Source organism: Oratosquilla oratoria, chromosome 37 (assembly GCF_046742065.1).
Source record: "Oratosquilla oratoria isolate Oo_2021 chromosome 37, ASM4674206v1, whole genome shotgun sequence".
Lineage (NCBI taxonomy): Eukaryota > Metazoa > Arthropoda > Malacostraca > Stomatopoda > Squillidae > Oratosquilla > Oratosquilla oratoria.
Window position 1 is genome coordinate 23,257,242 of NC_134813.1, and position 17,500 is coordinate 23,274,741.

Below are 17,500 nucleotides of genomic sequence, written 5' to 3' on the forward strand. Positions count from 1 at the left end.
CTGTAAAAATTACTAGTAATGTTCAGTCTGCTTTCAACAAGGGAACTCAATGTCGAACAAATTGCTGTGTACAAATTCTTGGTTGGATTATATACGATTATAATGGATCACACCAATTAACTAAGATATTGGCAGAAAAGTTTTTAAGCCATAACGAAACCTGTTGTAAAGAGAGAGAGAGAGAGAGAGAGAGAGAGAGAGAGAGATCAGCATACAAATAGGAAAATAATCGAAGAAAAAGAAATACAAGAAATATTTGAGTTTTGCCCAAATCATAAGCTATGAGGGTGCACTTTCTATCAGTCCCGATGTTAACCTATTCCATTGATTAACCGATCTATTGGTGCTATTCCTCTCTACTTATAGATTAAATCTATGTTCTGACAGCTTGAGGCCATTGCATCTCACCTAGTTAGTACTTATTTATATTATCCTTATTTTTATGTTATTAGTTTCACTTGAAGAACAAGTTGAGATGTTTCGGTAACTTTTCTTACGTTTTTTCTTTCTTGTATTTGATATCATGACCTGTCCTGCAAGTGCATTTCCGTCTGAAACTGGTCGAGTTGTCATTCATTAATCATTTGTTTTCTAACTGATGCTCGACGGAGTTTAGTAATGTACACTGAAGCACACAAGTCTAGTTTAGGGGCTGTTACACATTTGTGTACATTTAACAAAATATAACGAGAATCAAATCAACTGTTTATTTGTTCATCGAAGTCTAATAGAGCAACACATAAAGCCTCAATGTGTTCAGGTCGCCAATTGTTGTTATCATAATAGATTTATTTGACCGGCGCTTCCATCCTAATGGACAATCTTGCGCCGTCTAAGGTGTCATTACGTGTCTAGATATCTAAGAAAAAAAATCATACTATTAAAAAAAAAAAAAAAAAATCTTGCTACATGTAAATCCTTCAGGTCTGAAGGGGAAAATATCATGTGTAGAAAAAATGACAAAGTTGTAATCTTCTTATTCATGTTTCTCCATTTAAAATGGTACAAAGGACCCTCCCTCCCTCGCCCCAAACAAAAAAATCCGAAATCCTGAAAGTTTTGACATAAAAAAATGAACATATTACTCGTGTATAGATACACAACACATACATTCACTTGTACGTACAAAATGGAAACAACAGGAAAATGGAATATATAATTATAAAAAAAAGAAGCCGAAGACAGAAGTAATGTATTTGTAAACTAACGAGGTATTGTATGTATGTGTACCTATACATATACGCGCATGTACACCTGATGTATGTATATATCCGCGAGTGTGTTATGTACGCATGTACACATACATGTACGTAATTCACTTCAATGTTAAAGGATATATACCTATATATTTAAAGTTTTCAGTATGTTAAGGCATTGGTTAAGGCATATGTCTAATATGCACAAATCCTATGAATACCTACAGTTACTTCTGTACTGAACTTTCATTTAAATCATTAGAAGAACGTGCGGATTTTCTTAGTGTTCATATATGCAGTGCATTAAGTTTATAGCAACAAGCTTAGGGGTTTAGGAGTAGAAACGAGCAAATAAAAAGGTTAAATTTAGTTGTTTAGTAGCATGGATAAGGAATGTGAAGAAATGTCCAATGTGGGTGTGCGTGGTTGCGTGTGTGTGTGTGTGTGTGTGTGTGTGTGTGTGTGTGTGTGTGTGTGTGTGTGTGTGTGTGTGTGTGTGTGTGTGTGTACGTGCGTGTGTGTGTGTGTGTGTGTGTGTGTGTGTGTGTGTGTGTGTGTGTGTGTGTGTGTGTGTGTGTGTGTGTGTGCGTGTGTGTGTGTGTACGTGCGTGTGTGCGCGCGCGCGAACGCATGCGTATGTCCCAGCGTACATGTACGCGGGCGTGTGCGTATTCTTGTATGTGTACCATGTATACGCATATGTCCATGTGTGCGTATCCGTGTGTATGTGTGTCATGTATACACATATATACACGTATACTCTATACATGTACATATGTGCATGACCCTGTACAGAAAAAACATGTCGACACTGCATATATTCATACATGTACGTTATTCTACGTCGCCGATGACGTATGAGGCTAGCTCGTGTTTCAACGTTTGTTGGACGTGTGAGGCTAGCTTGTGTCTGAACGTTTGTTGGACGTGTGAGGCTAGCTCGTGTTTGAACGTTTGTTGGATGTGTGAGGCTAGCTCCAGTCTGAACGTATGTTAGATGTGTGAGGCTAGCTCGTGTCTGAACGTTTGTTGGACGTGTGAGGCTAGCTCGTGTTTGAACGTTTGTTGGATGTGTGAGGCTAGCTCCAGTCTGAACGTTTGTTAGATGTGTGAGGCTAGCTCGTGTCTGAACGTTTGTTGGACGTGTGAGGCTAGCTCGTGTCTGAACATTTTTTGGACGGGCGAGCCTAGTTCGTGTCTGAACGTTTATGGCTAGTTCCAGTCTGAACGTTTGTTTGATGTGTGAGGCTAGCTCGTGTCTGAACGTTTGTTGGACGTGTGAGACTAGCTCGTGTGTGAACGTTTGTTTGCGTCTGTGGGTGACGTCACTGTTTATGTTGAGAGTTGGAGGAAAGCAGGTCTAAAGGGTCAACACGACAGAGAGCGTCAAAAGTGTGCAAACACTCACCTGCAATTGACGTGCCCATCCAGTGGTGTGAGGATTCTAAAAGCTTTGCCTGGAAAGACAAAAGGGGGAACGTGAATTAGATAAAATGTTAACGAGCTTCAAAGGATGATAATAAAACGTTTGTAAAGGAAATTATAAATTAAATTATTTTATATATATATATATATATACATATATATGTATATATATATACATATATATATATATATATATAATATATATATATATATATATTGACTAGATAAACACCATATGAGGACGGAGCCTTTATTTGTACGACGTTTTGCTTATTACAGCTTTTTCAAGTACGGCGAAACGTCGTACAAATAAAGGCTCCGTCCTCATAGGGTGTTTATCTAGTCAATCTTGTCGGCAGACTGCCACTTTTAAGCATATATATATATAATATATATATATATATAAATGCAAGCAATCACGTCAACGTGATACGAAAATGCAAAATAACCACAGAAGAGAAACTTGTAGACAATGAATACTTACTTTCTACAAGTTTCTCTTCTCCTGTAGTTATTTTGCATATATATTATATATATATATATATATATATATATATATATATATATATATTACATTCTAACAACCACAATGCACTTTAATCCTAAGCCATCAAAGGCCGACATGCAGAAATTGAAATGTGGTACTGCCAAGGACTCTAACCCGGCATCCTCATGACAAGTGCGGCAGTGACTTACCAACTAGGCTATCAAGAGAAATATAAGCTGGGCGCAATTTTTCCTATATATACATATACATATATGTACATGTAATGTATATATGTATATATATATATAAATATATATGTATATGTGTACATACGCACACACAAATTACTTTAACGAGCTAGTTTTCATTTTAAAGTGATACAATACTGAACGGGTAGGAAGGGGTGAGAGGGGAAGTGGGTTGTATCTTAATGAAGACTGAAAATTTTTCCTAAACGGAATTTGAACCAAACCATTTGGCACCAATGATTACAAAACCAAAACACAAGTAATTAGAAAAACGAAGCAGAATATTCGCCGACTACAAATATTTAGCTCTACCGGGCAGAAATCATTTTACGCTCGGCATCAAAATACTCAATGAAATCCAAAGAGGTGAGTAACGCTAGAAGAAAAAAAAAAAAAAAAAAAAAAAAAAAAAAAAAAAAACGAAAAATAAAAAATAAAATAAAATAAAATAAAATAAAAATGGAACCCGCCATACTTACATCCACACAAAAATGTATTTTTTTCCCCCGTCAATATTTATATAAAGGTCAGCGTACTGGGGCGCCATTCCACCACAGATGCGCTGATGTCAATATTAGATTTCTTTCTCTGTTATAATGCACGAGGTTCATTCACAAAGTACCACGTCTAACTGAATGGGAATACTTTGAACCGGATTCGGTATATCGTAGTCACCGTTCCACTTGATTCAGAAGTATTGGAGGAGGAGGAAGATTAAAATGAGTAGAATGAGTACAAGGAAGAAGGAACTGAAGAGGAGGAGGTGGACGAGGAAGAGGGGAAGGAAAAGAAGGAGAAGGAAGAGGAGGGGTGAAGAGGAGGGGTGAAGAGGAGGGTGAAGAGGAGGGGGAAGAGGATGAAGAATAAGAAGAAGAGAATGAGTACAAGGAAGAGGAACGGAGGAGGAGGAGGTGGACAAGGTATAGGGGAAGGAAGAGGAGGGGTGAAGAGGAGGTGGAAGAAGAGAAAGAATAAGAAGAGAATGAGTACAAGAGGAACGGAAGAGGAAGAGGTGGACGAGGAAGAGGGGAGGGAAAAGAATAAGTAGGAAGAAGAGGGGTAAAGAGGAAGGGGAAGAGGAAGAAGAAAGAGAAGAGGAGGGAGAAGAGGATGGGAGGAAGAGAAGAAGGAAGAGGAGGAGGAGGAAGAGAATGTAGAGAAGGAAGAGGGGAAGGAAAAGAATGAGTAGGAAGAGGAGTGGGAAGAGGAAGAAGAGGAGGAGGAGGAGGAGGGGAGAAGAAGAGGAGTAGGAAGAGAAGGAGGAAGAGGAACGGAAGATGAGGAAGAGGAGGAAGGGGAAGAAGAGGAAGAGGAGGAGGTAGAGGAGAAGGGTATGAATATCTTTGATCATATTTCAGTTCTGTGAATATAAATACTGAATGGAGCGCAGCACGAACGACGAAAAATAAATAAGTAAATAAATAAATAAATAAATGAATAAATATATAAATAAATAAATAGATAAATAAACCAATACCTAAGAAGATAAACAAATGAATAAGATAGCACAAAATATTGGAAAAGTGAAGATGGAAGGGGTGAAAGGAGGGAGGGAGGGAGGGAGGAAGGGAGGGAGGGAGGGAGGGAGGGAGGGAGTGGGAGGGAAGGGGAAAAGGGAGAGGGAAGGAGTGACGGGGAGAGGGAGAAATAGGGAAGGAGAGAACGAAGCAGGGGAGAGGAAGGAGAGAGAGATTAGGGTGAGGGAGAGGGAGGGAAGGGGAGAAGGAGGGAAGGGGAGAGGGAGGGAAGGGGAGAGGAAGGAAAGGGGAGAGGAAAGGAACGGGAGGGGAAGGGAAGGGGAGAGGGAGGGAGGGAGGGAGGAAGGGAGTGAGGGAGAGTGAGACGGACGGAGGGGGAGAGGGAGAGAGAGGAAAAGAAAGAGGAAGAGGAAGAGGGAGAGTCTTGAATAAAAGAGGAACATAAAAAAAATCTAAGAACTGAGTTCTCAGTTCGTGATACAGAAGAGACGACAAAGACTAAGAGGTACAAGAAGACGAACAGAAATTACAAAAAAAAAAACGAAAAAAAAAAAACGGGAGGGAAAACTTATCTTAATCTCATAATCGCCCAAGATAATGAAGATATTATGAAAGCAAAAGCCACCTTCCTCCCCTCTTCTCTCCTCTTTTTTTTTTTTTTTTTCGTTCTTTGGGATCTAGTTCTTCCTACGTCTACTGGTACAGCCTTTCCTTCCCAATCTTATCTAATCTCTCTAACATCCTCGCCAGCTTTCAAGTTAGTCTCTCTCCTCCCTTCCCCTCTCTATCCCCTCCCTCTCTCTCTCTCTCTTTCTCTCTCTTTCTCTCTGTTTCTTTATTTCAGTAAATTTCACAGTATGTATCCTGTCTCCGTATACAAATTTCTGGAACACATTCCGTATGTAATCTCTGTGTGTTTCATATATAAATTGCTCAAGTGTTTAATGTATATACTCCTTGCTTGTGTAAATGCACTCAAGCGCAAGGACACACACACACACACACACACACACACACACACACACACACACACACACACACACACACACACTCTCGTGGCGCAGTGGTTGAGTTCCTAGCTGCCACTACGGCGGTCCGGGTTCGAATCCCGCCCAGGGCTGAAATAATTTCAGTATGGCTGCGCTGCGGGTCGTTACTCCAACTGTCGTGGGCGGGGAGTAGGGTGTGTGTGTGTGTGTAAGGTCACAACACTACCCATAGATTGGTCATATACGAGCTCTGAGCTCTCTTCCGGGAGGTGATATAGCTGTCGATCATGAGTCCAACACGTGATCCAAGACCATGGTGAATCACAGAGCCACAAACATACACAAATACATACAAAACTACAAAAAAACGACCTCGGATCACTGCACATACAAGAACCCGTATAGGGAAATGTAACCCAAGATCATACATATTCAGAAACTAATTTGGATTTCTTTAAGTTTCAGCTCCCTAACAAGGACCATCCACGCTTCTCGCTGTCTCTTATCGAGAACAATGATTACTATCAACGGCTGATATGCAGACAGGGGCATGGACGATCAGAAGATAGCAGACTTGACAAGTACACAGATGCAACGTGCTAAAAAGATCGCTTTAATGGCGAAATTAGACAAGCTAATGAGGAATGCAGTTGCAGATGTGCAAGCCTGTGTGTGTGTGTGTGTGTGTGTGTGTGTGTGTGTGTGTGTGTGTGTGTGTGTGTGTGTGTGTGTGTGTGTGTGTGTGTGTGTATGTGTGTGTGTATGTGTGTGTGTATGTGTGTGTGTGTGTGTGTGTGTGTGTGTGTGTGTGTGTGTGTGTGTGTGTGTGAAAGTATTAACTTACACACACTCACACATTGTAATCATTCCTGCCTCTGTATCATTTGTCAAATAATAGGATGCGTCTTGTGGGCTTAGAAATAAGGCAGAATAAATAAATAAACAAACCAGGTATATAAATAAACAAGGGAATAGATATATAAATAAATGAACAATTAAATGAAAAAGTACTAAAACCGATCATTCCTTATACTTTTCCAAATAACCAACACTACTGTACTCCCCATACACTACTTTCACACTTACTGATTTTTCTTTATTTTTTATCTTATTTCTTTATTATCTTTCTTGGTTGTGTCTATTAACCTCAAGGCTTCATCCTCTTAATTCAAGCCTTAACCCTCCACCCCAGCCTCTCCTCCACCCACCCCCTCCACAGCCACATCCAATTCCAAGTATTTAAGTCAACTCATTCATTATCCGGTCAGCCATCTCGATGTTTATACCCTTATATCTTCCACTCACCTCATCTTCATATCTATCTCATTAAATACACTCACATGATCGTCCTGCTTCTTAATGTCCCTGCAAATATTCTAATCAGTTCTTGTAGTAACACGTAACTATTTTCCACTAGCATCAAGATATCTAGAAAGAGACGAAAGAGAGGAGAGAGGAGAGAGGAGAGAGGATGAGGAAAAAGGTGAGAGGAGAAGGAGAGAGAAGAGAGGAGAGAGGAAAGAGGAGAAAGGAGAGAGGAGGAGGACGAGAGAGGACGAGGACGAGGAAGAGGAGGAGAGAGAGGAGGAGGAGAGAGGGGAGAGGGAGGAGGGGAAGGAGAGAGAAGAGAGGGAGAAGAAAGAGGTGGAAGAAGAGAAAGGAGGGAACAGAAGAAGATACGCAAGAAGGAAGGAAGGAGAGAAGAACGAACATAGACATACGTAAGACCCGTCCCTAAGCACTGAAAGTTTCAGAGTCGAGTAGTAGATTATTCAGAAGTGACCATGAAAGCTAAATGCCTCACCGTTATTGGTCATAGATGAAGAAGGCGATGACGAAGAAGACGACGACGAGGACGACGACGACGACGACGACGACGACGACGACTGAACTGCCCCAATAGAGACAATGACTACCCCCTTGACGGACACTACATACTTGAAGACTTGAAGACTTACGAGATCGGAGACTTCTTCGGCTACCCCCTCCTCCTCCTTCACGTCCCTCAGCTCCTCCCCCGTGATGCATATTTCAAGAGGACTAAGTCCACGCAAACGTCTATTAATTATCAACAATTTTGAAATCTGAGGGATAGTTGCATCCCAGCCAAAAGGATAAGATTAATTTTAATATTTTATATGCGCGCCTGTGCCAACTCAATGAGAGCTCTCTGAATCATCAATTTTAGATGGAAATCCAATCATTTATTTAGAGGGAAACGCCTTACCTTCTTCCCCATCTCTCTCTCTCTCTCTCTATCTCTCTCTCTTCTTATTTTTCTCCCTCCCTATTTTTTTTTTAATTGTCTTACTTCTCCCCTCCCTCAGTCCTCCCTTTTCTCCCGTTTCTCTTCCTTCTCCATCCACTTCTACCTCTCTCTCTCTCTCTCTCTCTCTCTCACCTCTCCTACCCCACCCCTTTCTTTCACTATGACCAACACCAACACCGCCATCACCACCATACTCATCACCATCATAAAAAAAAGTAACAGATATATTCTTCTCATTCTCCCTCCCTCCTCAGCCTCCTCCACCCTCCCTCCCGCATCCTCTTTTGCCACCTGAACAGCCATTGCTATCGCCGCTTATGAGAAGAAAAAAATATATAGAGAAATAAAAAATAAAAAAAATAAAAAAAAAATCTCACCTTGCGAAAAAATTCCGTGATGAAAAACAAGCAAGATTATTTTTTTTTCGGCCGATTTATTTGTAATAAAAAACCAAAAACCCTAAATAAAAAAAAATTCTCAATTTAAGAAACAAAATTCAAAATACATAATAAAATAACCAAAATACATGCAGTGGGTCATCCTGGCCCCCCAGGAGAGTGGGAGGAGGGAGGGGGGGAAGGGGGGAAGGGGGAAGGAGGGAGGGTGAAGGGGGGAGAGGGAGGGGGGAAGGGGGAGAGGGAAGGGGGAGGGGGAAGGGAGAGGCGGAAGGGGGAGAGGGAAGGGGGTAGGGGGAAGGGAGAGGGGAAATGGGGGAGGGGAAAGGGGGGAGGGGTAAGTTAAGAGGGGGAGAGTGGGAGGGGTGAGAGGAAAGGGGAGGGGAATGGATAGGGGAAGGGGAAAGGGGTAAGGGGAAAATGGGGGTTAAAGGGATTATTTCTGTCCTGGGGGGGGGGAAGGAGGAGGGGGGGGAAAGGAGTGATGAGAAGTGTAATATTTTTGCCTAATACCCCTCCTTGTGATACTTTTATCTCTCCTATCATCACTCAACACTCGTCCCGATCCATCCATCATCCGAAGAACCTCGAAACAATTACTCACAAGGAACAAACACGCGAACACATTCGAGTTCGATGTAATAGTACAGTGTTGTCTTGGCCGAAACCCCGTACAGTGTTCCCGTTTCTCCGTTTTCTTTCTCCTAGTATTTTCTCTCAAGGAGTAGAAGAAAAGGAAGAGGAGGAGGAGGAGGAGGAGGAGGAGGAAGAGGAGGAAGAAGAGGTAGAAGAAGCAGAAGAAGCAAAGGAAGCAGAGAAGAAAATGAGGAGGAGGAAGAGGAGGAAGAGGAGGAAGAGGAGGAAGAGGAAGAGTAGGAGGAGTAGGAGGAAGAGGTAGAAGAAGCAGAAGAAGCAAAGGAAGATGAAGAAGTGAAAGCAGAAGAAAATGAGGAGGAGGAAGAGGAGTAGGAGGAAGAGGAGGAAGAGGAGGAAGAGGTAGAAGAAGCAGAAGAAGCAAAGGAAGATGAAGAAGTGAAAGCAGAAGAAAATGAGGAGGAGGAAGAGGAGTAGGAGGAAGAGGAGGAGGAGGAATAGGAGGAAGAGGAGGAGGAGGAGGAGTAGGTGGAAGAGGTAGAAGAAGCAGAAGAAGCAAAGGAAGATGAAGAAGTGAAAGTAGAAGAAAACGAGGAGGAGGAAGAGGAGTAGGAGGAAGAGGAGGAAGAGGAGGAAGAGGAAGAGGAAGAGGAGGAGGAGTTGGAGGAAGAGGTAGAAGAAGCAGAAGAAGCAAAGGAAGATGAAGAAGTGAAAGCAGAAGAAAATGAGGAGGAGGAAGAGGAGTAGGAGGAAGAGGAGGAAGAGGAGGAGGAAGAGGAAGAGGAGGAGGAGGAGGAGGAAGAGGAGGTAGAAGAAGCATAAGAAGAAAAGGAAGATGAAGAAGTGAAAGCAGAAGAAAATGAGGAGGAGGAAGAGGAGTAGGAGGAAGAGGAGGAAGAGGAGGAAGAAGCAGAAGCAAAGGAAGTAGAAACAGAAGAAATAGGAATTCTCTTAAGAAACAGATAAATAGACAAAAGAACAAACAAACAAATAGTATAGACAAACAAAACAAGGTCGAGTAAAAACTTTCTTTTCCTAAGTATTCTTTTTCAGGAAAACATAAATCAAATTAAGAAAAACAAGTACACGCATTCTTGCGTCAACCCCCAGGCGGCTTCAGCCAGCCATGACAGACTTCAGCCAGAAGAGTTTAAAATGTATTAATTAGTTGCAAGATATTACAAGCTATCATGGCAGACCCGGCCCATATATACATCAATCAATACTATAGCTAAGATGATGGGATGGGATGGGATGGGGGAAAGGGAAATGAGAGGAGGAGGGGGAGGGGGGGAGAGGGAAAGGTGAGGGAAGGGAAAAGGGGAGTGGGAGAAGGAGAGGTGGAGGGAGGGGAGGGGAGGGGAGTAGGAGGGGAAGGGGAGACGGAAAGGAAAGGAGGGGAGAAAGGGAAGAGGAAAGGAGGGAAAGGAAGGAGAGAGAGGAAAGGGATTGGGCGACGGAGGGAAGGTGGAGGGAGGGGAGTAGGAAGGGAAGGTGGAGCCGGAAAGGAAAGGAGGGGAGAAAGGGAAGAGGAAAGGAGGGAAAGGAAGGGGAGAGTGGAAAGGGATTGGGAGACGGAGGGAAGGTGGAGGGAGGGAAAAGGAGTGGAAATGGTTGTGGAATAGAAAAGTGATGGGGGGGTGGGGAAAGGGAGGGGAAGGGGAAGAATGATAAAGGGGTGGGATTAACTAAGGGTAAAGGGTGAAGGTAACTGAGATGCCTTGATAAAGATAAAGAAGTAATAAAGGTAGAAGCAAGTGTAGACTAATTTCAAATGTAATTATTTTAATTGTAATTGCAGTCTTAAGTGATTGGTATGGAAATTGGTATGGGCACAGGAATACGCCAGACCAAATATGAAAGCTAAAAGCCAAACGAAAGAATAAAATAAAAATAAAAATAATAAGAATAATAATAAAAATAATAATAAAAATAATGATAATAGAAATAATAATAATAATAATAATAATAATAATAATAATAATAATAATAATAATAATAATAATAATAATAATATAATAATAATACTAATAATAAAACATAATCTGACGTAAAGCAACAGTTACAAGTCTACCAAACTGGACGAAATCGAAAATGAAACAACAAATACTCAAAATTACACGAAGAATACGGGGCAAATTGAAAAAGGATGGAGAGAAAAAAAAAGTAGCAAGATACGCGCGCGATAGAGAGGGAGACAGAGAGGGAAAGAAGAGGGGAGAACGAGGGCGTGAGGGGAAAAAATATTTCTAAGGTCAAGGGTAAGGCGATGGAGGGGACGACGAGTGTCTAATGAGGTACACAGAAACATAATGAGAAGGGGAAGAGAAATCGGAATGAAAGTGAGTACGTTAAGTCTTCAAAGCCACGCCTCAAGGACAGCACAACGCCTACTGGCGTTGAATGACTTCGTTCTCGAAATTTGTATCACGTCTTCTGTGCCTTGCTGCATTGCTCCTGACCCAGGCAGTGGGCGGGAGTGAGGGATGGCCCTTTCATCCACAAGGAGCTAAGACAAAAAGAGGAAATGGACGGTCGTGGGATAGATGCAGAATGGGAGCATACTTTGCGCGGACACCTCCCAAATAAGAACATAAGAACATAAGAATGAAGGAGACTGCAAGAGACCATAAGGCGTACACTAGGCCTTAAGTAAGAAAAGATCGTTAGATATATGTCTGTGTATAAATATATATATATATATATATATATATATATATATATATATGTATATACAGTATGTAATTTCTTTTAATCTTCATATTTACAGGATTAAAGGAGGTTAACAGGCTATGCTTAACCTGCCGATATAAGGAATATACTGATTTGTATTACAAGGCATTGATTACTCGAAAACGATACTGATACTTGAATCGACTTATGTACGAACACACACACACACGGCAAAGAGTAAAGGGGAGGAAAGAAAGGTACAAAGAGATACGCAGCATCACATGACTGACGTCATCAAATGACGTCATTACTTTATTATATCATTACCTTGTGACGTCATTATTACTTGCAGAAACCACAGAGGAGTTATATCCAAACACGGGTAACCACAGATATGTTAGATCCGAGCACGGGTAACTGTTCTTAGGCAAGATGAAATTGAGGACAATTTCTTGGATAATTGGTAACTGGCGAAGCTGAAATGGATTCAAGGGCTCGTGATACCGGTCCTGCACGCTATCCACTGAGCCACCTCAGCCTCCCTGGGCGTACGAAGACAACGAAATTAAGAGATTATGACCCTCTTCATGGGAAGAAGTCTTCTACAATTGACGAAATTTTGTGGGAGACAACGACGAAGATGATGACGTAGATGACGACGACAAAGACGACGATGATGAGGACGACAAAGGCGACGACGATGACGACGACAAAGACGACGATGATGACGACGACAAAGGCGACGATGATGACGACGACAAAGGCGACGACGATGACGACGACAAAGACGACTTGACCCTGTTCATGGGAAGAAGTCTTCTACAATTGACGAAGGTTTGTGGGAGACAACGACGAAGATGATGACGTAGACGACGACGACAAAGACGACGATGATGACGACGACAAAGGCGACGATGATGACGACGACAAAGGCGACGATGATGACGACGACAAAGGCGACGATGATGACGACGACAAAGACGACGACGAATACGACAAAGACGACAAAGAAGAAGACGAAGAAGAAGCAAAAGTACAGGAAGAGTAAAATGAGAAGAATAAAGACCATGAAATAGAAGGGAAAGAAGAGGGAGAAGAAGAGACGAAAAAACAAACAAACAAACAAACAGTAGAAGGAGGAAGAAAAGACGAAGATTATGAAAAATAATAAAACAGAGAAAATATAGAAGAGATAGACAACGTCGGCTGAGAACAGAAAAAAGACGACGATGAAGAGGGAGAAGGATAAGGAGATAGAGAAGGATATGAAAAAGACAAACATACATAGATAAATAAATAAACATATAAATAAGTGAATAAATAAAAGATAAAGAAACAAACGGATAAACAAGTAAATGAGTAATCAAATATATACATAGAAAATAAAATCAATAAAATAAAGGAATTAACAAATAAACAAAAAGAAGATGGACATTTGATCCATCACCGCCAGAATTCATTCCCACTGGGTCCGGGAGGGTTCCGGGGAGTGAAAGAGGAGGAACCAACATTATCCGGCCACTTTCCGGATAATGTTCCTTAGCTGAATAAAATCACCTGGCGACAGACTGACCAAAGCAAACAAAGTCTATTACCAGGTTAGTAAAGGATTGATGAATATTTACGTAGATCATCAAAGAGCATTGACCTCTGGATATCTTTTTTTTTTTTAGTTAATGAAAAGAACGGGCCGGAGAATGACGTCATTCCCTTCCGTGACGTCATTCCCTTCCGTGACGTCATTCTCATTCACTGACGTCATCAAAAATCAACTTCGTGTCCAACCTTAACCCAGACAATATGTAACGCTCTCTCTCTTCCATTTCCCCCTTTCTCCCATACACACCCCTCCTCCTCCACTCCTCTCCCCCATACATTCCTCCTCCTCCTCTTCCTCCTCCTCCTCCTCCCACCTCCTATCCACCGAGATCTAACCTTCTCTAACCCTAACCAAGCTCTAGAAGCGGGAGACCACCAATTAACTCGATTACTTAATGTTTCCTAATGATGGGTAACTGTTTGAGTTGCGCGGCTCTTCTTGGCTTGTTGGTCTATCTGTGCTACCGCAGACAGATTTATGTATGACATGTCAACACAGTAATATACATATTATACATATATATATATATATAATATATATATATATATACATATATATATATATATATATATATATGTATATACGTATGCATGTGTGGGCATATATATAAACACAAACAATATTCATTTACTTTGAACATATATAATCTATTATGAATTCACTTACTGTGTGTGTGTGTGTGTGTGTGTGTGTGTGTGTGTGTGTGTGTGTGTGTGTGTGTGTGCGTGTGTGAGTGTTTGCGTTCATATGATTATTAACTTGATTACACAAGTCGAAACAAGTGTGAAGACTATGCATATATTTGGTTCTTCTCTAGTCATATATATATATATATATATATATATATATATATATATATATATTATATATATATATATATATATATACATGAATATACATATATATAATTATATATATATATATACATGAATATACATATATATATATATATATATATATATATATATATATATATATATATATATATATATATATATACATGCACTTTCCAAGGACCTCTCCCCATTCCTTTTCATCCGTACCTCCTCTACTGATGACATAATGACGTAGTTACAATGACGTCATCATTCCTTTACTCGGGTATTCCTTAGGAAAAAAAAATCCTAATTGTACTTAATAGCGTTCTTTATAATGATATGAACTTATTATTCCTCTGTAATTCCACGCAAATCTAATTCAGAATAATTTTCCACGCTAATCTCGGCAGAGCACATCTCGTATCTGTTAAATGTTAATCACGCACAAGCACAAAGATTTGAATACTTGATTTGTAAGTAAATAGCTGAGCCGGAGTAAACACGTGTACTTAATCTGGGATGGGGTGGAGAAGGTTAGAGGGAATGGGGGAACGACCTCAGACTCCAAAATGACTAAGGACGCGTAGATACCCCGAACACCATATTATCTATTTATTTATACATTTTTTATTCTTTATGCATGTATTTATCTATTTATATATTTATCTATTTATTTATTCACTGATTATTATGCGTCCATGAGGTCTCTTTCTGTGACAGCAGAGGCACCACCGTTCCCGTGAAGGGTGCATGAATAATACAACGAGTTTTAGCATTTGCAGTTATTTCGTCTTATTATACTCATTACGAAATTCTATCTACCCCGAAGTTAAGGGCAAGAAAAGAAGAATAAAGAAGAAGAAAAAAGAAGAAGAAGAAGAAGAAGAAGAAGAAGAAGAAGAAGAACTTGAAGAAGAAGAAGAAGAAGAAGAACTTGAAGAAGAAGAAGAAGAAGAAGAAGAACTTGAAGAAGAAGAAGAAGAAGAAGAAGAAGAAGAAGAAGAAGAAGAAGAAGAAGAAGAAGAAGTTCTTCTTCTTCTTCTTCTTGGAGAGTACCTAAGAGCGAGCGAGTTCTTGAGAGAAAGGAAGTCTCCAGACTGGCCGAGTTCGAAAGTCTGGAAGTCTCCAGACTGGCCGAGTTCGAAAGTCTGGAAGTCTCACCAGACTGGCCGAGTTCGAAAGTCTGGAAGTCTCCAGACTGGCCGAGTTCGAAAGTCCGGATGTCCCCAGACTGACCGAGTTCGAAAGTCCGGAAGTCTTCAGACTGGCCGAGTTCGAAAGTCTGGAAGTCTCCAGACTGGCCGAGTTCGAAAGTCTGGAAGTCTCCAGACTGGCCGAGTTCGAAAGTCTGGAAGTCTCCAGACTGGCCGAGTTCGAAAGTCTGGAAGTCTCACCAGACTGGCCGAGTTCGAAAGTCTGGAAGTCTCCAGACTGGCCGAGTTCGAAAGTCTGGAAGTCTCCAGACTGGCCGAGTTCGAAAGTCTGGAAGTCTCCAGACTGGCCGAGTTCGAAAGTCTGGAAGTCTCCAGACTGTCCGAGTCTCGAACCTATGCCATCCAGTACGAGCAGACCACACCGTCCTTTGGGAGCCGCTTCTCGATCACAAGAGGTTATCCCACTGGTCTGTTTTTCCTCCAACCTCCGATTAATCGGTGGTACCGCCATCTCCAGATTTTTTTCCACCCTTAAATCACAATAGCAAACTATTCTGTATTCTCAGTAAAAATGCCTTTGATATGCTGTATTCCACCCTAAAATTACTGTGGCAAACTATTCTGTATTCTCAGTAAAAATGTATTTGATATTATGCTGAAGGAAAATCATTTTCCTCAATCATATCAGATTCCTTCCCGTAAGTTGTTCCAACAATCGGAGGAAAATAAGCCTAACGTGATAACGCCTACAGGAAGACAGTGAACAAGAGGAGTCCACGCCAGGGGGCGCTGAGCTGCTCCGGCCGAAGCCCTCACCTTTGCTGGGAGTCGGAGAGGGATGCGGGATTCGAACCCACAACGAAGCGAATGCGAGAAATGAATGGAAGAGGGAGATGGAGAGTTGGAGGGGTCTAGAAGACGTTAAGAGGAGATGGAGGGAATTGGAGGGAGTTGGAGGGAGCCGGAGAAAATTGGAGTGAATCGGAGAGAGTTGGAGTGAATTGGAAAGAGTTGGAGGGAGGTGGAAGAATTTGGAGAGACTTGGAGAAAGTTGGAGGGAATGGAGGGAATTGGAGGGAGTTGGAAGGGGCTGGAGAAAATTGGAGTGAATCGGTGGGAGTTGGAGGGAATTGGAAAGAGTTGGAGGGAGGTGGAAGAATTTGGAGAGACTTGGAGAGAGTTGGAGGAAATTGAAGGAAGTTGGAGGGAACTAGAGGGAGTTGTAGGGAGTTAGAGGGATTTGTAAAAGGACAAAAAGAATTGGAGGGTATTACAAGGATTTGGAGGGTATTGGAGGGAGTTGGAGGGAGTTGGAGGGAGTTAGAAGGAATCGGAGGATGTTGCATGGAGTTGGAGGGAGTTGGAAGGAGTTGGAGAGCAAGAATATATCCAAAAACTCTCTCTCAACGACAAACTCAAACTGCATAATTTTTTCAATTCCTCAATCGTGTTTTATCTTCTGGATCAGTATGCAACGTGTATTTGATAACAATGTATAAATATTTACGAAACTGCTACTTGAGTGTGCGGACACGCGCGTGCGCGCTCAAGGAAGTTGTTTCTATCGTGAGCTCCAGAACCCGAGAATCTGCGCATGCGCGGAAATTCCAGACAACTTTATTCAGCTAAAGCCTGGACCTTTCATGGAAGAGTCTTACGTCTCACATTCATCTATCATCAACTCTTCTATTCTTAAAACAATTTCACTATTCTCAATCTCCATTCTTCTCAGTCGCTTCCTCCCACCTCCCCCCTTTCCTCCCCCCCCCCCAACTCTCCAACCTCCACAAAACCTGTCTTCTTCCATCATTTCATACTTCTTTATCTTGGGGTCGCTTCCTTCACCCTCCCTTCCCCCCCCCCATCCTCTCACTTACCCCCATCCCCTACCCCCACCACATTTTCCTCTTCCTCTCCTCCTCTTCTTCGTCCTCCTCCTCCTCCTCCTCCTCCTTCGTCTTCCCCCTCAAGGCTCCGTGCTAGACTTCAAACCCATCAACCCATGACCTCCTCCTCCTCCTTTTCTTCTTCCTTTTCTTCCTCCTCCTCCTCCTCCTCTTCCTTCGCCATGTCCTCTCTTTCTTGCTGCTTGTCTTCGTTCTTTTCTTATATTCCTTTACCTTCCTCCACCTTCCTCGTCACTAAATTATCTTTTTATTCTCGTTTTCCTTCAA

At 41.7% G+C, this 17,500-nt stretch overlaps 1 protein-coding gene across 10 annotated transcripts in view; it reads right to left on the bottom strand.

The window, feature by feature from the left end:
• The window catches only part of LOC143019565 (uncharacterized), a 679,507-nt gene that overhangs the window by 423,876 nt on the left and 238,131 nt on the right, over positions 1-17,500 (bottom strand). For all 10 annotated transcript variants that reach the window (XM_076175319.1, XM_076175322.1, XM_076175316.1 and 7 more), the window contains one exon: positions 2,605-2,653. In XM_076175319.1, coding sequence (XP_076031434.1) covers positions 2,605-2,653 — 49 coding nt within the window. The remainder of the gene's footprint in view (positions 1-2,604; positions 2,654-17,500) is intronic.